The sequence below is a fragment of the Oryctolagus cuniculus genome, chromosome 4 (assembly GCF_051225735.1).
Source record: "Oryctolagus cuniculus isolate XC-2025 breed Fujian yellow rabbit chromosome 4, ASM5122573v1, whole genome shotgun sequence".
Lineage (NCBI taxonomy): Eukaryota > Metazoa > Chordata > Mammalia > Lagomorpha > Leporidae > Oryctolagus > Oryctolagus cuniculus.
In genome coordinates, this window is record NC_142870.1 from 89,480,152 (window position 1) to 89,501,796 (window position 21,645).

General features: G+C 40.0%; 1 protein-coding gene across 1 annotated transcript in view; it reads left to right on the plus strand.

Moving 5' to 3' along the window:
- The window catches only part of P3H2 (prolyl 3-hydroxylase 2), a 172,068-nt gene that overhangs the window by 112,075 nt on the left and 38,348 nt on the right, over window positions 1–21,645 (plus strand). The window contains exons 2-3 of the mRNA XM_002716510.6: window positions 16,854–17,006; window positions 18,265–18,454. Of these exons, the coding sequence (XP_002716556.3) occupies window positions 16,854–17,006; window positions 18,265–18,454 (343 nt within the window). The remainder of the gene's footprint in view (window positions 1–16,853; window positions 17,007–18,264; window positions 18,455–21,645) is intronic.

Below are 21,645 nucleotides of genomic sequence, written 5' to 3' on the forward strand. Positions count from 1 at the left end.
GTTAAATCCTCAAATGCTACAATAGCTTGGGCTGTGTCAGGCTGAAGCCAGGAGTAAGGAACTCCATTGTGGTCTCCCACGTGGTTGGCAGGGACTCTAATACTTGAGTCATGACTTGCTGACTCCCAGGGACATTAGCAGAAAGCTGGGTTGGAAGATTGGAGTAGTCGGTACTAGAACTGGGCATTCTGGTGTGGGATACAGACCTCCCAAATAGCAGTTTAACCCGTATCACCACAATGCCCCCCACCCCAAACTCTTATATATTAAATATTTGATAGTAGTGATAACTGTTATGATTTGGTGTCTTTGAGCTTCATTCCTCTAACTTGCAAAATTGGGTTATTAATATCTCTCCAGTCTACATAAGATGATGACTTGAGATAATTTATGTTCAACTCTGTGAAATAAGTGACGAGTGGGCTGGCGCCATGACTCACTTGGTTAATCCTCCACCTGCGGTGCCGGGATCCCAGATGGACGCTGGGTTCTCCTCTTCCAGTCCAGCTCTCTGCTGTGGCCGGGGAAGGGAGTGGAGGATGGCCCAAGTACCTCGGCCCCTCACCCACATGGAAGACCAGGAGGAGGCACCTGGCTCCAGGCTTCGGATCACTGTAGCTCCGGCCATGGTGGCCATTTGGGGGGTGAACGAACAGAAGGAAGACCTTTGTCTCTGTCTCTCTCTCTCTCACTGGCTAACTCTATCTGTCAAAACAAATTAAAAAAAAAATAAAAAAGGAAATAAGTGACAAGCAACTGTTATTTCAGGTATGCACATAAATATTCATCTTCTTCTCTTTGAGAATATGCAAACTGCAAACAGGCATTTGCTATGAGCTTCTTTTACAGTAAAGTGAGAAGTGTGGGATTTAGGATGTTGATCATCTTCCTTTTATTCTGAAGAGATTTGAGCATCCTCAGCATCCTCCTTCCAAGAACAGAAGGAACAAGGTAAATCATGCCAACGTATGCAAACTTTTCCATAGTGACTTCATCTGATTGCACGGGGCAAGGTGCATAGATTAATTAAAGCCCAACAGAATTTCTTTGCTTCACTGTCTCCAAGTAGAAGCAAGTGAAAATTCCACTAGTATCTCATGGAGTGTTTTCAAAAGAAAAGAATAAGAATTCCTTGTATTATTTTATAATGGGAGCACATATTCTGCATAGGAAAGTAGAGGTATGAAGTTGGCATTGTGGCCCTACAGGTTAAGCCACCAATTTGATACCAGCATCTCATATGAGTACCAGTTCAAGGCCCAGCTGCTCTCCTTCTGATCTAGGTTCCTGCTAATGTGACTGGGAAGGCAGTGGAAGATGGCCCAACTACTTGGTTCTCTGCACCCATATGTGAGACCTGGATGGAGTTCCTAGCTTCTGGCTTCAGCCTGGCCTAGCCCTAGCCATTGCAGCCATTTGAGATGTGAACCAGCAGATGGAAGACTCTATCTCTCTTTCTCTCTCTCTCTCTTTCTGTGTGTGTATGTGTGTGTGAGTGAGTGTGTCTCCCCCTTTCCCTACAATTCTGCCTTTCAAATCAATCAATCAATTATTTTTAAAAAGCGGGGGGGGATAAGAATGCTCAGATTTTTGATGATTTGGCTAAGATTTCTCTGTTCTAAAATTGGCTTTGCAATGTAGTCTCTATAAGGAATTTACACTAATAGGATGTGGGTCTTCTAGACATGAAAAATGTTGCAGTGTAGCAGCTTGTTGTCAAGCTGTCTAATTAACTTTGGAATATGAGTATGTGGCCTGATTCTACACTGCTCAGAATCAAGGCTAGGTGGAGACATGGTTGGAGGGAGTAGCAGGTACTGCCACCTACTGCTCAATGGGACTTGACCTAATCCAGCTCTCTTGTTACAGACAACCTATATCATGAGTACAAACTAGTAAATAGACATTCTTGTTGAGAGAAGGAGATGTTTCTGGAAAGGAGTTTTAAAGAATCAAGTCATCCTTTTTCTCTAAAATGGTCATGTACTACCCCACCCTACTTTGGACTTAATTTTTCTGTATCTTTGACTACTCCAAATCTAATTCTAAACACTTGTTCTTCCAGTAAAGCTGCCCTCACATGTGAAGACAATTTTCCTCAGTTGTTTACTCATGTTGAAATGCCTTTCCCTGTTCTCTATCCTTTGACATTCTACATAAACATCACAGTCTATTATAAATGCCTTATTATTAATAAGATCTCCATAAAGACTTTCCAGATCCAAATCTATCTTAAATAAGTGTTTTTCTTCTACTTTGAATCGTTACAGTACTTGTTTTTAATGTCTCTTAATGTCCCTTACTCAACTCTGAATTATAGGTATGTGTCTCTTTCCCCATTGCATTGCCCAGATTAGCTACTTAAAAGCAGGAAATATCCTACTTTTATCTCCACTGTTCCCACCCACCAAATGCCCAACACAGGGCCTTCATTAGATGTTGTTCAGGTTGAATTGAAAGATGAAGTACAGTAACAACCTGAGCTTCAGGACCTCTAGAAAGCCAAGTTTATCACACTCTATGCCTACAGAGGAAGAACATTTCACTCCACAAGTGGAAGTTCGTGGTGACAGTCCTTTCTTGGTACAGATCTAGCATGCAGCTGCTAAACCCTGCCATAGTATAACATTTCAAGGGGGAAGATAGCCAATGTAAACCCACTGTCTGCAAAATCAAAATCAGAATCTCTGAGTTTTTTGACCACTGAATATAATTTCACAGTCTATTTGATATCATTTTTCTAGGCTGTGGTTCAATTCAAACCAGTTTCTTCATTTGAACTCAATCCCATAGTTCTCTTCTGTACCCATGAGCAGTCACTTTGCAACTTTAATTAGGCTGATTCTGGGTGGCATGGAGAAAACCCTTTAATTTAGCTTTTTCTGGCTGCCATTGACTTCTGGAGGGATCTATTTAGGGTATCACTTTATTCACTTGTTTAAAATGGTAAACTTTATATTTCTGCTGAGTAGGATTAATTGGTGGCTTTAGTCTCAGATGTCTTATAGAATATTCTAGAAAAAATAGAATACTTTTTCATTAGCTTTGGAATTAGATGACAAGGTTGTGGGTTCCAGCTCTCTTCTATCCAGACTCATGTAGCCCTGAGAAGCCTCTCTTACTCCTTACCTACTGATCTTAACCCTGTAAGCATGAGTGAGAGCGGAGGCAGTGTTACAGCAGATGACTTCAGAGGGCTGTTTCAGTATCTATATTTTGGGATTCTGGTACAATTTAGGTGATGCTTTTACAACTAAAGGCATTCTTTCATCAAAGTTAGTGAAGTTTGCCATATATGTATACAGAGAATCTCAGAAAGCTATTCCAAAACATATAGGAAGGTTTTTAGTCAGAAGAGTTTGAAAAATGTAGACTATGATATCCCATCCATTGAGATGAACCATTCAATAGTACACTGAAGACTCTGAATGTTCTACCCTAAAGAAATATGCTGGGGCTGGCATTGTGGCACATCAGTTTAAGCTGGCATCTGTAGTACCAGCATCTCATATGTGCGCTGGTTCATGTCTTGGCTGCTGTCATTTCCAATCCAGCTCCTGCTAATGTGTCTGGGAAAGCAGCAGAAGATAGCCCAAGTCCATGGACCCCTGCACCCTATTGCTGGCTCCTGGCTTTGGCCTAGCCCAACTACAGGTGTTGCAGCCATTTGGGGAGTAACCAGCAGATGGAAAATCTCTCTCTCTCTGTCTCTTCTTCCTTCTCTGTAATTCTGACTTTCAAATAAAATAAATCTTAAAAAATACATTTACCTCTTAATATGATTTATCTTATTTTTTAAATTAACATTGAAAGGATTTACCATAAAGTCTTATCCAGGGAATACACTTCTTAGCAAGATAAGGGTTGGCTACTAACACCAAAACGTACTTTGTTTCTGTAATTTTGGGCTGATCTGTCTCATTAGTAGTAATGTATTGCTCCTTAATATTGAAAACTCTTCTCTTGCTTCCTCTAGGCCAAAGACCTCAAGTTTGTCTCAAGTGAATGCTTGCCAGCACCTACTCAATCAGACTTCCAGTCAAAGCTCTTCACTGCTAAGATGTATTTCTTTTGAAGCCTTACCATCATATAAAATGCAACCTATATCAACATGAAATGATAATTTTCTGTTGCTCACAATCAAATTTGTAATCACCTGAAAGAATATTGATTGTGATTATTGTTAGCACCACATTCCTGGTTGACTGATTTTGAAATTTTAAAGATGTCCTTAACCTTACAATTCTCTTGCCCAATGTGTTTCCTCTCCTTTATGTGAGAAATGGAGTTATGATGATTTTCCAAAGACTTTGATTTTTTTTTAAGATTTATTTTATGTATTTGAAAGACAGAGTTACAGAGAGAGGTAGATACAGAGAGAGAGGTCTTCCATCCACTGGTTCACTCTCCAGATGGCTGCAACAGCCAGAGCTATGCTGATCAAAAAGCCAGGAACTTCCAGGTCTTACACATGGGTACAGGGGCCCAAGGACTTGGGCCATCTTCTACTGCTATCCCAGGTCATAACAGAGAGCTGGATCAGAGGAGGAGCAGCTGAGACTAGAACTGGAGCTCATATGGGTTGCTGGTGCTTCAGGCCAGGGCATTAACCTACTGCTCCACAGCTCAGCCCCCCCCCTTTTTTTTTTAACTTTGCTTCCTATCCATTCTTTGCTCACCCCCAGTTAACCCCACAGTACCCAGGCTAATGTTTCCATAACTAAAAGGACATCATCAAGTTGATAATATGCTGCTAGTCTCACCCTCTTCCCCATGCTGATAAATGAAGTCTTCTATAACTACCTGATGTTTTAGTGTTTACTTTCAAAATCATTTCTGGAATGAGGAATGAGGCAAGATGCATGCTCATGACAACATTCATATCTAGATAGATAGATATATAAATATATCTGCTTCTCTTCTTTCTAGGAACAAACAAAAAGCACATCTTAGATTTCTGTCCAATGATCCCTATGATCCAGGCCTTGTTTCCCCTTACTACGCACTCTAGACCTTCCACAAGAACCACGTCAACCAAATTACTGCTGGAATGAACCCATGTCAGGCCTTCTTGTGGCTGCCAGCTCAGAATAGTGCATCTGAAACATATACACACTTCTGTTTCTTAAGACCTACACCTCTACTTTCTAGAAAAAAACTTTTGTGATTTCATTGTCTGAGTTTTGACTATACCGTATTGCAATCATCCAACTCACTCAACCCTCCTCTGGAGTTCCTTAGTTTTTTATATTAATTGTGTCTTCTAGTCCTAACCAAACTGCATTTAGTAATAGATCAGGACCTTGTAGCATTTATTGTGTATTCTCAGAGGTATGGTGTCTATCACAGTTCTTTCTATGTCAGAGGTGATCGGCAAACACTTGTTATATAAAGAGATGTGTGCTAACTCATCTCTACTTAAAATAATGGCAACTAAAATCCCAAGGATGTATTCTCAACATTAGTTTTAACCAAACCTATAGGTTTTAATGATAATCCCACCACTCATTTTCAGGGAAATTCCTTTATCCACCTGTAAAATGAAGCAGAGGAACAATAGCATTTAAAGGGCCTTTCTAAGCCAAGTTCTCTATGCTTAATGGAAGTTAACATGCATAAGAACAATTAAAATGCCACAAAAGTAACAGAATTGATGCTACTTAAATGTTTAGTCAGTAAGTAAATTTTTTCCCCAAACTTAAACTTTCTTAGAAATTCAAATGGACTGGTGTTTTCTTCCTAATATAGTCTGTTGGCCAAGGTACAGAGAAAATGTTTGGGCTTACATTTAACCTGTATATATGGTAAGGATATTTCATTTACTATACAGCCTCAAGGTTATTGCTGCAGTGAAATACCCTTTTAAAATGCAGATATGATGCCACTGGAGTTTATGAAACATTGAAAGAACTCTATCATCAAAGCCACCTCTTTAGTGAGACCATGTGCCTGGCAGGTTAGGAGCACCCATTAGTGACCTTGTTGGGTTAAATATCCAAAGGGACCTTAGTCTTTTCCTGATGTTCCCTCCAAGAGAGGCCTTTACAGTGAAAATCCCTTTGGATTATAGCCATGGTGCATTTCTTTGCATGAGCTGAAGTGGGTACTTGGAAATATTTTTTGAAGTAAATCTCCTTACCCCTAGAAGAGCAAGAGTTTGAATTCCACAGAAGATCATGGCATATTTATACTACCATAAAGGTACAAATGGAAAAGATTTTGATTTGCTTGTTTTTCTTGCATTGCTCACAGTGAAGCATTTGGGATAGGTAAAATGTTAAATTTGCTTGTAAACACAAAATGTAAGAGAATCAAGCATGTTAAAATTGTAATGACAGCATGTGTGTGGAAACTCACTAAGCCTTGGCATTTTTCAATTCATTGTTCTAGCACTTTGAAAATTTCAGCAGCCGAAGGCAACTTCCTGCATCTGCAATCCACTCAGGAAACACTGAAGAAGCAACAAATAGACCAATGTGTTGATACCTTCTTTGGGCCTCCCAGTCCTTCTTACATATGATAAGACTTTTGTAACGGTCATTTTGTTGTTTCATAAAATGTTTCATAAAACATTGCACACATACACATACAAAAACCTTTTGATTTGTTTTTATAGTCTCATGGTCAGAAAACTAGGCCTTAGGTCTATATTAAGTTATTTTGCTTCTCATTTCCAAAGGACATTTTAGGAACAGAAATCCATAACTCATTGCCATCTTGCTATCATATTCCACACATAAATTCAAGTGATTGCAATATTGTATAGTTGGAGATAGGGATGGGATCTGGCTGCTAATGGCTGCAGAGACATAGCACTGGGAATGAGCAGTTGGGGAACTAATTTTTGGCTCTGGTAAACTGAGGGCCAGCTTGAAATTTTTTAAAGGATCACTAGAGAAAGGCAATTTTTATCTCCATTTATCATAATGACAACCAGGCAAAAGAAAAACATAAATGATCAGATAGCATGACAAAATTTGTTTTTATACCATGAAGTTTCATAAAAGAACTCTATTTGTTCCAGCAAACATTTTCAATTGGTGCTCTGAGCCACTGTTTTTGTCCTAAAGTGCCTTTATAAATAACAATCAATACATCTGTCCTAAGCCAGAGATAGATGTAGGATCTCCAATCTGCCTGAGGAATTTCCTATTCCTGTTGAGTAGACACTCAATTTAACAATCATTGTATTGCATTGATTTTTATTGGTAGTATTAATGCTTTGCAAACTATACAACAATATACAAGGGTAAACCCTCTTTGTAACAATCTGACAAACTAGCTTGTGTTCCCCAACATGAGGATCATGTACAAGAGGAGCCTCGTTCTGAGTTCACAGAGAGGAGCACTATGTGATTTCTATTGATTTTTCAATCCCTGACATGAATCAAGTTCTTTAAACAAAAGCAGTGACGACTACAACAATCCTGGGACATCAACAAAACTCGATTATGAAATCAATGACAGATACCTTATGAAGAATTTTGAAGAGGATTAAAGCTATGTTTCCAGAAACAGTAGCAGGAAGCAAATGTCCGAGAGGTTTTGGCCCAGGCTCACTTTTCAGTAACCATTAGTCATCTACTGACACCTCAAGGGAGCCTGCTGGACAAACACTGCAGAGGTTAAGATGCCTGCTCGGTTGTTCAGTCATACCCTGTCCTAGCACTGAGAACCAAAAACAACAGTAACATACCCATAAACCGCACATACTAATTTCATTTCATCCAAGGAAGAGATGATTTGAGCACATTCCATCACCAAGATAGTGCACTTGTCTCCTTCCCAGCAGCAATCAAATTTTGGCTGTTTTCTTGGGAAATTAGACGACATGCAGACGGCTTGAGGGATTTGAGCCAATTAAGCAAGCACTTATTTTTGGCTAATACTTCGCAGTTTTTTCTAACATCTAGGGCTTTTGGTTTTTAAATAGTTCCTAATCTGAAATTGCACATTTAAAAGCCTGCTTCTTCACTTTAGTGTTTTCCCTTCTCAGAAAGATGGTTTTTATTTAGATAAGAAAACGTCTACTCGAAGCTAGCTGATGGAATCTTCTGTTGCTATGAGCTCATCAGGCTAGCCTCTTTTGGCAGGGGCTATTCACCCTCAGTGTTTAACGTGAAGATATAAACATCAGATTAAAACTTCACCAGAGTGTTTAGAAAGAACAGGAGCCTATTAATCAGGCTCAGGGCCATAGGAAATAGCAGGAAAAAGCCTAAGCAGTTAGGCAAAAGAAAGTATTTTGAAAAGACATAATCTTCCTTTCCAACATACTCCATAGAGGGAATGTTACACTTTAAAAATGCCCTTTCCCATTTATTCTTCAGCAAATCACACTTTGGAAGCTTTAAATATTTACTTATAACCATGACTACATATAAGACTAACATTCCAAAGATAAAAAGATAAGCTTACTTTCTCCATTAATAAGGACACCTAGCTTATCTACTAAGTGTTCTTTACATGTGAAGATATCTAAACATTGTACCATGAGATGTAATAAACAAATATAATTTTGAGAAATTTCCCTTACTCTTCAGGTATTTATTTTAATTTTATTTATTTATTTTAAGATTTCTTTCTTTCTTTGAAAGGCAGAGCAACACAGTGAGAGTGAAAGAGGGAGACACAGAGAAAGAGAGATAAAAGGGAGTTGGGGAGAGAAAGATGTCTTCCATCCGCTGGTTCACTACACAAATGATAACAGCCAGGACTCGGCCCAGTTGGAACTAGGATCTAGGAACTCCATCTGGGTCTCCCACATGGGTGAAAGGTGGCCAAGAACTTGTGCCATTATCCACTGCCCTCCCAGGTGCATTAGCAGAAATGCTGGCTGAGAACCAGCACAGCCAGAACTCAACTGGCACTCCAATATAGGATGGAGAGTAAAGTGCTGCTTATGCTGCTGGGCCACAATGATAGCCCATCTTTTCAGTAATTGTACCTTTCCTCTTTCCAAAAGGACATTGAGTAATTATTTGTGTTATTAGACTTTTCAATGGAAATAAAAACAAGCAAGCAAGCATAAAGAAAAAAAGGTAGGGCCAGCAATGTGGCATAGAAGGTTAAGCCACTGCCTTTGACGCAGGCATCCCATATGGTACCAGTTCGATTCCCGGTTGCTGCACTTCTGATCTAGCTCCCTGCTAATGGCCTGGAAAAGCAGCAGAAGATGGCCCAAATGCTTGAGTCTTTGAATTCACGTAGGAGACCCAGAAGAAGCTCTTGGCTTCTGGCTTTGACCTGGCCTAGCTCTGGCCATTGCGGCCATTTGGGGAGTGAACCAGCAAATGGAAGCTCTCTCTCTTTCTCTTTCTCTCTCTCTCTCTCTGCCTTTCCCGTTCTCTCTGCAACTCTGCCTTTCAAATAAATAAATAAATATTCAAAAAAAGAAAAACTAGTTTCATTTGATATACTGGAAACCTAACATAACATGGTAGCTGAAAATAAGATAAAATTTAGTTCTGAGGTTTTTAGGAGTTAAGGCAAAAAATACAACATCATGCAAATACCTAGTATATTGCCACTGTATGCTAAGATTAATTTTATAAATTTATGATGAGAAACTATTATTTTCTATTACTGAGTTGTGAAAGTACTTTCAAACTTGAATTTTTTGTATATTATGCTAACACTAAAAATGGTAAAACTGCCAATTGTGAAATAAAACACAGTTGTTTTTTCATTTAGGTATTTTTTTATCCTCTAACATATGACTCCATTTTATGGTAGGAAATGCTTACAAATTTCCCACAATAAGCTTGAATTCTCACTAAACAATCTGGTGTTTATATTTGAGAGACTATAATCTAAATAATTTAATACAGTAGGTCAAACAGTTTTCCAAATTTTGTTTCAAAATTTTATCATTTTTTTAAATGTTAAGATTATTCTTTTTTAAAAAAAGATTTTTTTTTTAAAGTAAGAGTTAAAGGGACCAGTGCTGTGGCATAACAGGTAAAGCCGTTGCCTCTAGTGCTGGCACCCCATTTGAGCACCGGTTCAAGTCCCAGTTGCCCCACTTCCGATCCAGCTCTCTGTTATGGCCTGGGAAAGCAATAGAAGATGGCCCAGGTCTGGTCACCTGCACCAACATGGGAGACCAGGAAGAAGCTCCTTGCTCTTGACTTCAGATCAGCACAGCTCCAGCTGTTGTGGCGAATTGGGGAGTGAACCAGCAGATGGAAGACCTCTCTCTCTCTCTCTCTCTCTCTGTGCCTCTCCTTCTCTCTGTGTAACTCTGACTTTCAAATAAATACATAAGTAAATCTTTATAAAAAAAAAAAAAGAAAGTAAGAGTTAGAGAAAGAGGGAGAGAAAGAAAAAGAGGGAGACCTTCCATCTGCTGCTTCTTCTCCCAGATGACCACAACAGCCAGCACTGGGCCAGGCTGAAACCAGAAGCAAAGAGCTTCATCTGTGTTTCCCACGTGGATGGCAGGGGCCCAAACACTTGGGTCATCTTCTGCTGCTTGTCCCAAGCCATTGGCAGGGAGCTGGATTGGAACTGGAATAACCAGGACATGAACCAGCATCCATATGGGATGCTGGCATCTCAGGCAGTGGCTTTACCGACCATGCTGCAATGCCGGCTCCTATTTTAAGTATGTTGTTTTAGGGGCAGACATTTGGCCTAGCTGTAAAGATGCTGGTTGGGATGCCTATCACCACCTGTGGCAGAGTGCCTGGGTTTAAGTTATGGTTCTGTTCTCAATTCTAGCTTCCTGCTACTGTGTACTCTGGAAGGCAGCCAATGATGGTTGAAACAGTTGTGTCCCTGCTACCCATGTGGGAGACTTGGACTGAGTTCTTAGCATATGTTGTGGGCATTTGGGAAGTGAACCAACAGATGGGAGCTCTGTTGGTCTCTGTCTTCCCTCAAATAAAATGTTTTTTAAAGGACATTCTTTAATGTACTATTCAATTAAAACTTACTTATTTGCTTCCTTGGTTTTGTAAAAGAAAATTAGCTTGAGTTGAAAATTATTGAAACAATTTGGAGACATTTGTAAGTGAATATGATGTCACTAATACTGAGATACACACACACACACACACACACACACACACTAGGTTACTTCAAAAAGTTTGTGGAAAGAATAAATCAAAAGATAATCCAAAAGGAGGCATTTAGCATAGCAGTTAAGATGCCTACTTCCCATGTTGGAGAGCCTATGTTTGATTTATAGCTCCAGCTCCCAGTTCCAGCTTCTTATCAATGCAGACCTTGGGCAGCAGCCAGTATTGGCTCAAGTAGTTGGATTTGTACCACACATGGGAGATGTGGGCTTTTTAGTTATTGCTAGCATTTGGGAAATGGACCAATGGATGGCAGTTCTCTGTGTCTAGCATTCTCTCTTTCTCTCCCTGCGACTCCATGTCTCTCTCTCTACTACTAATAATAAAGCATGCACATTTCCCATGAAGTTTTTGCAGAAGGTTCTGGAAAAGGAAGACTGATTTTAGCTCATGAATTATCAGCGTTAGGTGTGCTGTACATGATAACATCTGATGATTCCGTTTCTCTATAGCTAGTGTGCTTATATCACTAGCTAGCACTAAAAAAAAAAAAACAAACCAACTCCATGATTTAGAAACAGAGTGTCTTCAGTATCTACTTACAACCTTGTCATTTGGTAAGAAATTCCATATGGGGTTAAAAATGCCCAAATTTGCAACATTGCAAAACTTATGTGAAGAACCAAGGCAAGAATATAGTACCTCATTAAATGTAGTGCATGATATTGGACAAACTCCCAACATTAGGACAAATTCCCAACATTCTCTGTAGAGAAGCAATAATTCCCTTCTTTATTGAAAATGTTGACGTTTAAGGGAAAGAGTGGAAATTGCTTATTTTAGACTTGATGTTTTACTGTGTACAGAGATTAAAAAGTGATGCCAAATGTTCTGCTTCCAAAGTGCACAGTGAGCTTTACATGTTTTAATGTGCTTTAGAGTAAGCTCCTTTCCTTTACTGCACATGTCTTACAAGCTGTTCTCAATTTCGTCTTCAAATTTTTGTGCTTTATACTTGGAATTTGTATATTTTTCCTAAATATGTTTGGAAAGTCTCGATTTTTTTTCCTTTTGTTATATATTTGTGCCTTCTATGTTAAACACTGGGAAAGCAAGGCTGTACAAAATAAAGAAGCAAAAAAAAAATGGAGGAGGGGGCTGTGCTGTGGCATGGCAGGTAAAACCGCTGCCTGCAGTGCCAGCATCCCATATGGGTGCCAGATCGAGTCCCAGCTGCTCCATTTCCAATCCAGCGCTCTCTTGTGGCCTGGGAAAGCAGTGGAAAATGGCCCAGTCCTTGGGCCCCTGCAGCTGTGGAGGAGACCAGGAAGAAGTTCCAGGCTCCTGGCTTCAGAAGGGTCCAGCTCTGGCCATGGCAGCCATTTGGGGAGTGAACCAGCAGATGGAAGACACACTCTCTCTCTCTCTCTCTCTCTCTCTCTCACTGCCTCTGCCTCTGCCTCTCTGTAACTCTGCTTTTCAAATAAATTAAAAAAAAATAAGAAATGGAGGGGAGAGTAAAGAAAAAAAGAAGTGTCCAACCTAGGCTATCCTGTTTGTATTTTGCAATATGACAAATTCTCTCTGAATTAGGACAGTTCTCTCCTGATTGCTACAAAGATACAAAGATTCCCACATGATAGTCTGAATGATCATTCAAAAATGCATATCAGATCTGGTCATATCCTCCTTAAAATTCTTTTTTTTTTAAAGATTTATTTATTTATTTATTTGAGAGATTGAGTTCAAACAGAGAGAAGGAGAGACAGAGAGAAAGGTCTTCTATCTGATGGTTCACTTCTCAGATGGCTGCAACATCCAGAGATGTGACGATCTAAAGCCAGGAGCCAGGAGCTTCTTCCTGGTCTCCCATGTGGGTGCAGGGGCCCAAGCACTTGGGCCATCTTCCACTGCTTTCCCAGGCCTTATCAGAGAGCTGGATGGGAAGAAGAGAGCCAGGACTCGAACCGGAGCCCATATGGGATGCTGGCACAACAGGTGTAGCTGTACCCTCTACACCACAGTGCCAGTCTCCTCCTTAAAATTCTGTAATGATTTTCTCTTCCACTAAGAATGACATTCATTGGCCAGTGCTGTTGCTTAGTGGGTAAAGCCGCCGCCTGCAGGGCTGGAATCCTATATGGGTGCCAGTTCAAGTCCGGGCTGTTCCACTTCCATTCCAATTCTCTGCTTTGACCTGGGAAAGCAGTAGAAGATGGCCCAAGTGCTTGGGCCCCTGCACCCATGTGGGAGACCCAGAAAAAGCTTCTGGCTCCTGGTTTCAGAATGGCGTAGCTCCAGCTGTTGTGGGCAATTGGGGAGTGAACCAGCGGATAGAAGATCTCTCTCTTTCTCTCTCTGTAACTCTGCCTCCAAATAAAGTAAATCTTTAAAAAGAAATAAAAAGAATGGCATTCAAATTCTAAACCATAGGCTGCCAGTGATCTTTCACCAACAGCTTCTCAAATCTCTCTCTTTCGTCATTGCTTTGTTTTTAAAGTACACCAGTTTTTCCACTTCAGGGCCTTTCCACTTTGACTTTCTTTTGCCTGGAATGCTCTCCTCCTGTTGAGTTCATGCCTGGCTCCTTAACTTTTGGGTCTCAGTTTAAAAATTACCTTGCAGAAACATCTTCCTTGACTTACTTACCTAAAGGCATTCTCCTTCTACTCCAACTGCAGCCAGTGCTCACAATGTGGTTTATTCATTTACTCCCTCACAGTACTTAGCCCACTCGGAAATTATTTTCATTAATTATTTCTTTACTTGAGACTTGTCCCCTTTGACAAAAAGTAAACATCCAGAAAGCATGGACTTTGCTTGTCTAGTCCATATAAGTATTCCTCTTCATTATTACCATATCTGGCATGGACTTGGTACAAAGTACTCACTGAATAAATCAATGAACAACTAAAAGAATGTGGGTATTACTGGAATATTGGGCCTATTTGTGTTTTCCTGAATTGGGAGGGATAGTAATTTGTAAAACTTGCAGAATTTCATTTGGCTGGGGCAAATGAAATTGATAGGAAGAAGTTACGCTACAAAGATTAGAGCCAAAGCCTGCAGTTCTTGAATGTCACTCTGCAGAGTGTCTGAAATTTCTTTTGTGGTCAGTGGATAGCTACTGAAAATTTCTGAATAGTCAATGTGTGCTTTGGAAATGCTTCCTTTATTACTAACTATGGAAAATTATTTGTATGTCAGAAGAGCCTCATCCACTCACCAGCTCATGACAGCGTAACTTCTGAATGTTAGCAGGGTGTTGACTTAGTCAGTGTTCATTTCTTTTTCCATGCAGCGTGACTGCCACGTACCATCATTGCTTCTGGGCTGGCAGGAGAAAATGTTTGCCTTAGTTCTTCACAGTCTGAGATGAAATGACCCAGTATTTCTGACAGGCATTTCTTGCTGGTATTTCTGACTTCTCAATGGGGCAATGGCCTACCTTAAAGAGTTTGATACCATCTTCCTATCAAATCATTCTCCTTTCCTCAGTTGTTCTTCATTTTGTGTTTTACTTTTCTAAACGCATAATTACTTTCACACTTGGTGCCCTGTCCTGTGCTATGTCTTTAGCAGGTCTTAGTTTGGACCCTTTACATGCAGTTTGCTTTTGGTTTGCTTCAATGGAGAAGTGTGTATATCCTCCCTTTCCTGAATCCTAGTACTTGAAAGTTCTCATAATAAATGTAGTATACACATGCTCATTTCAGATGTGTGGATTTAATTTCAAAAAGGAGTACAAATATATTAAGCTTCTAGTTAAAACGCGGGTCTGTTTTATAGACTCTGGCAATCAATTGTAGTTTCCTGAAGAGATTTACAGCAATTTAAAAGCCAGGGCCAGGTCATGAAGAACTTTTATTGTACTAAGTAATGGTATCTCCTTAAGTAATGGGATTTCCTGTGCATTTACACTGGGGAAGACAATACTATGTTTAATCCTGGGCTATAGAGATAGAATGCACCACATAAGAAAAAAGCCGATGTTGCAAATTCAAGAAAAGAGAACGAGCTTATCAACACTGGTCAACAGGGGTGGGTATGTGCTACAGCAGTTAAATTGCTACTGGGGATGCCCTGTCCCATGTTGGAGTGAATGACTTGAGTTCCAGCTACCCTGCTTCTTATCCAGGTTCTAATGAGTACCCTGTGAGGTACTAATGAGTACCCTGTGAGGCAGTAGATGATGGATCAATTACTTGGGTTCTTACCACTCACGTGGGAGATCTGAACATAGTTGCAGGCTCCTGGCTTCAGCCTGGCCCAGCCCTAGATGTTAGGGACCTCTGGGGAGTAAACCAGAGGATACAAGATCTCTCCATCTTTCATTCATCTCTCTCTCTCTCTCTCTCTCCCTCTCCCTCTCCCTCTCCCTCCCTCCCCCTCTCCCTCTCCCTCTCTCTCCCTTTCAATTAAAATAAACCTAAAGAAATTCTTTAAAAATCGATTGACAGTTTCAACAGCTGCAGAGTCACATTCCTCTGTGATAATCAGATTTGGAAACTGTAATAAGAATGATGACTTCAGGCCGGCACCACAGCTCACTAGGCTAATCCTCCGCCTTGCGGCGCCGGCACACTGGGTTCTAGTCCCGGTCGGGGCGCCGGATTCTGTCCCGGTTGCCCCTCTTCCAGGCCAGCTCTCTGCTGTGGCCCGGGAGTGCAGTGGAGGATGGCCCAAGTCCTTGGACCCTGCACCCCATGGGAGACCAGGAGAAGCACCTGGCTCCTGGCATCGGATCAACGCGGTACGCCGGCCGCAGTGCGCCGGCCGTGGCGGCCACTGGAGGGTGAACCAACAGCAAAGGAAGACCTTTCTCTGTCTCTCTCTCTCTCTCACTGTCCACTCTGCCTGTCAAAAAATAAATAAATAAATAAATAAATAGAATGATGACTTCAGAGATGTTTTTATTTAACTGGCATCCTTTTAGCACCATTTAGTTTATGAGGCACACACACATGTAATATTCTTTTTGATTTATTTATAAAAGTTGCATTTCTTACAAGTTAATTCATTCTTTTCTTAGAGAAATCATAAACATCATGGATAGTAGATGCAAATTAAATCCCTATCCATGGACTGCTCTACTGGGAGTGAAGCAAATATACTCAAAGCCATTTAATGTAAGATAGAATACCACTACATGCCTTCAAAAAACTGATGGAAATGCTATTACTAAGAATACCAATCCTATGGCCAGAGTTGTGCCAATTCAAAGCCAGGAGCCAGGTGCTTTTTCCTGGTCTCTCATATGGGTGTAGTGAGGTCTTCAAAAGTTCATAGTAGTGTGTCTTGTGGGGATGCTGTTTGGGATAGCTGTATCTCACATTGGAGTTTCTGGTTCCAGTCCCAGGTACTCCGCTTCCAACCATCTTCTTGCTAATACACACCCTGGATAGCATCAGATGATGGCTGAAATGTGGGGTCCCTGCCACTCACATAGGAGACCTGGATTGGGTTCTAGGTTTCAGATTTTGGCTTAGCCCAGCCCTGGTTACTACAAGCATTTGGAAAATCTCTATCCACCTCTCTCTCTGCTCTCTTTCCCTCTACCTTTCAAATAAAATGAAAAATAAATAATTTTAAAGTGTATTTTGAAAAATACTATGCAAGGATTTCACAATTTTTTGCACCACAATAAACTTATCTTTTAATTTCATTTTCCCACAAACTGTTGGAAGTACCCTGTTATATCATAGTGAGTGTGAACTAGAATTCTGGTCTTGATGCTTTCACCTTCTGAGGCTTTGGACTGATCTGTACTTCTCTGAACCTAGTTTAGAAATAATTATTTTCATTTGCTCCTCTCTCTCTTTCGCTCTCTAGCTTAACCAGCTGGACAAGGCAATGGAAGCAGCCCACACATTTTTCATGGCCAACCCCGAACATATGGAAATGCAGCAGAACATCGAAAATTATAGGATGATGGCTGGTGTTGAAGCATTCCAGATGACAGACCGGGAAGCCAAAGCACACCTGGTGAGCTCTGCTGCCCCTTGCCCTTACTGCAGGGAGCTAAGTGCTCTTAAGTTTCACCTGACTCATGGTCAATTTCTGTGAATGAGATCTCAACTTGATTCTAAACTTCCAGTAGCATCTTTGTAATTTCAGAGTTCCCAAGTAGAATATTAAAATTATCAGAATTGAAAAAAAAAAAACTAGGAGAAACTGTTTTTAAAGATTTAATGAAAATTTAAACATTAGAAAAACTAAAAACACAAAAACTTCAAAAATTGAGAGAAAAATAAAATTGGTGCAATATGGGAAAACTACAACATCGTACAAATATCGGTAGTACATTCGGAGGTTTAGCTCCTCTCCAGAGTATTTATTTCACACCTAGGAGTGGAAGCCAGTATCTGTGCTTTTCAAACTGAGCTTCTAAAACATCATATAACTCTTTAGATGAAGTGTTCCTTGAAATCACATGTTAAAAAAAGAAAAAAAAAGCCGGCGCCGCGGCTTACTAGGCTAATCCTCCGCCTTGCGGCGCCGGCACACTGGGTTCTAGTCCCGGTCGGGGCGCCGGATTCTGTCCCGGTTGTCCCTCTTCCAGGCCAGCTCTCTGCTGTGGCCCGGGAGTGCAGTGGAGGATGGCCCAAGTGCTTGGGCCCTGCACCCCATGGGAGACCAGGAGAAGCACCTGGCTCCTGGCATCGGATCAGCACGGTGCACCGGTTGCAGCGCGACGGCCGCGGTGGCCACTGGAGGGTGAACCAACGGCAAAGAAAGACCTTTCTCTCTGTCTCTCTCTCTCTCACTGTCCACTCTGCCTGTCAAAAAAAAAAAAAAACTACTTTTCAATTTTCCATATCACCATTCTTGATGTGCGGCCTCCAAAATCAGGATAGCAAAGGAAAACAGTAAGATTTTAGATGCCTGGTTTTCTTCTTTTTAAACTGGGCAAGGCCTGAAGTGAAGGGGGCACTTCCATCCACATCTGTTGCACCACACGTGTTACCTGGTCTGACCTACAAGCAGACGACTTAACAAGTACAGTTTGTGTGTGTGCTCAGAAAGCAAATGAAATCCATGGGTGCTGTAGAGGCTTCTAGCTCAGTAAGTCCCCTCTTATTTACAACTATTTGAAGCCAAGGAAGTGACATTTTACCTTCAGTAAAGACCTTCTTTGTCCCTCTGCAGTACAAGAGTTTGAAACCCAGCCCGGCTGCCTCCATCTTACTCTTTGAAAACATGTTTGTTTGTTTGTTTGTTTGTTTTTCTCTCTTTTTTGCAGGAGAGCTACAGTGCAGCAGTTAAACATTATGAGGCCGATGATTTTGAGGTAGCTATCAAGTACTTTGAACAAGCCCTACGAGAATATTTCAATGAAGATGCAGAGTGCCGCACCCTGTGTGAGGGGCCTCAGAGATTTGAAGAGTATGAGTATTTAGGGTACAAAGCTGGTCTCTATGAAGCCATTGCAGGTAAAGTGGCTTTTTCCTTTTATTTATTTCCTGATTATAAGAATACTAGATGCAATTTTTAAAAATATTTTAACATATAGAAGTCTGTATGGTTAAAAAGTAAAAGACATAAATGTCTACTCCATCATACTTCCCATAAATACATTTATGTAGCTAAAATTTATATGACTCTCTTCCCAGGCTTTTTTTGGATGAATACATAAATATGTATTAGTTTATTTATAATTATTAGTTCATTTTTGTAAAATATAGCAACCCTATAAAAACTGTTTCTCACTATGTTTTTATTTTTGTTTACTTTATGCTTAACGATACATTGTGGATCTCTTCTCATGTAAGTACATGTAGATCCACCTCACTGCATTTAATGACTGGGTGATAATCCATGGTAAGGGTACACTGTAGTTTATTTGGCCACTCCCTTTTTTACATTATTATTCTTACTTTGTTTTTATTTTATTTGAAAGCAGAGAAACAGAGAGAGACAAAGACAGAGAAAAAGAGATCTTCCATCCACTGGTGCCCAAATGCCCACAGCAGCCAGGGCTGGTCCAGGGTGAAGCAAGGAGTCCAGAGCTCAATCTGGGTCTCCCACATGAATCACAGGGACCCAAGTACTTGAGCCATCATCCTCTATCTCTCAGTGCACATATTAGTGGGAAGCTGGATTGAAAGTAGAATAGCTGGGACTCAAACCAGGCCCTCGGATATCAGATGCTGGTATCCCAAAGGTCAACCCTTTGGCCAGTCCTTCACTGATGACTATTAAGAAAAATGTAATTTTTCTGTATTGTAAACAATGTAATAGTGAGTACTTGTATAGTATGCTTAAATTACTTGAAAGGGCCTGCGCCGTGGCTCACTTGGTTAATCCTCCGCCTGCTACCCCGGCATCCCATATGGGCACCGGTTCTAGTCCCAGTTGCTCCTCTTCCAGTCCAGCTCTCTGCTGTGGCCCGGGAAGGCAGTAAAGGATGGCCCAAGTGCTTGGGCCCCTGCAACTGCATGGGGGACCAGGAGGAAGCACCTGGCTCCTGGCTTCAGATCGGCGCAACTCCGGCCGTTGCAGCCACTTGGGGGGTGAACCAATGAAAGAAGACCTTTCTGTCTGTCTCTCTCACTGTCTATAACTCTACCTGTCAAATAAAAAAAAATTACTTGAAAGAATATTTTATTATCTATGAGAACTTTATAGTATTGCCAAGTGGCATTTAGAATGATAGATACTGTGCATTATATAGTAATTGAGGATATTGGCTAATTGACAATTTATGGGAACTGAGTCCTCTTCTGTACACCATACACAAAAATAAATTCTATTGTATTAAAAATGAAAGAGTAAAAATAAAGCCATTGAGACAAAATATGGGAAAATATTTGAATAATATTAGGAGAGGAAACTCTATAAATGAAAAAGACAAGAAAATGAATAGAAATATAGACTTTATGTAAGATTTTAAAATATATATTTATGAAATAAACCAAGCATATATACAAAACACAAATGGAAACATTGTAAAATATTTTGTAAGCAAATAGGTAATATTCTTCATATTTAAAAGGAGACAGTAAAGTATTACTAATAGTAGTAATTTACTTCTTAATTGATAGTAGTAGTTACAATAACAACTGACATTTTGTAATAATTATAGTATGCAAAGGGCTTTACTGATTTACAACATTTTGATCCTCTAAACAACTCTTGGTAGGCAGATACTATTGCTTTACACTCTTTGGCCCTTTTTTAACTGAGGAATTTTGTGTCTCAGAAAGATTAAGTATTGCTATGAAAATGATGCTGGTAACCAAGCCAGATTTTTCTGAATCTATAACTCAGACTTTTAAGATACAAGTAATTTATTCAATTATAAATGTTTAAAACTATTTTTGGAGCATGTAGTATGTTGCTTTATTTATATATATAAAGTTTTATTTATATATATAAAATTTTATATATATAAATTATGTGTATGTGTGTGTATAAACGTTCAGTTTTATGTACTCACAGAAATGCTATTAATGAAATTAGTTTTCTGCCCTCACTTCCCAATGTTTTCTACCTCATCTAGTAGCTCAAACAAATCCCAGGGAGCTATATTTCAGTACAGCATCTCCTTCAGTTCCTATCCCCATCTGATTTGCTGCCAAACTTTGATAGATGCCACCTCCTAAGAGCACATAAGACTTCCTTACCCTCTCCACCCATTTTGCAACCATCCTGGCTTAAATCCTACACCACTGTGATTGCTTTTTTGGTTCCTCATATCCTGGTCAGGTTTTGCTTCAGAGCAGAACAGTCTGTAAAAAGTAAAATTCTTCTCACAGCCCTGCTTAAACTATCCTAATGGATTGCCTTCTACTTGGAATAAAACCTAAAACCTTTAAGAAGGACATTCATGATTAAGTGTATATGTCTCTCTCTCTCTCTCTCTCTCTCCCTCTCCCTCTCTCCTCTCTCTCTCCTCTCTCCCTCTCTCCTCTCCCTCTCCTCTCTCCCTCTCCGCCTTGCTTTCACTGTCTTTCTGATCCATTCCAATTGCACTTCTTTTAATTCCTTGGATAGGCCATGGTTATTTCCATGTAGAGACCTCCAAAGTTTTTCCTCCAGACCTTGGTTAAAGCTGTAGCTTGTTCAGAGCTGAATCCTCAGTGTCTAAGTATAGTGACTGGCAAATAGTCAGCACTTAGAAAATATTGGTTAAATGAATGTGTTGATGGATGAATGAATGAATAAAGGAGATGGCATTTCTATCAATTAACCATGCTGTTATGCAATATTTTGTCAGATTTACTCTTAGATGCTTTGTAATATTTGCTTGTATCATAATTGGTGTCTATGAGAAGCAAAATTTTCTGATTATTTCTAGTATATAGATATATGGTTAACTTTCATATTTATTTGCCTGGGTAGACTTCATTCCTAATATTTTATAGATTCTGCAATGTTACATTTTCTGCAAATAATCATTTTTTTCTTCCTTTGAAGCCTTTTGAGGCCTTTAGTGCAATGTTATATGCAAAGGAACATAGTTGATATTTGTGTCTTATCCCTTATTTTAAAATTAATGTTTATTTAAACTTTTTTAATATAAGGAGAGAAGATTTAATACAATTCATAAATACAATCCTAAGTATATAATGCTACTTTCTTTCCATCCTTCCTCTCTCCTTTTCCTCCTCCCCCTCCTTTG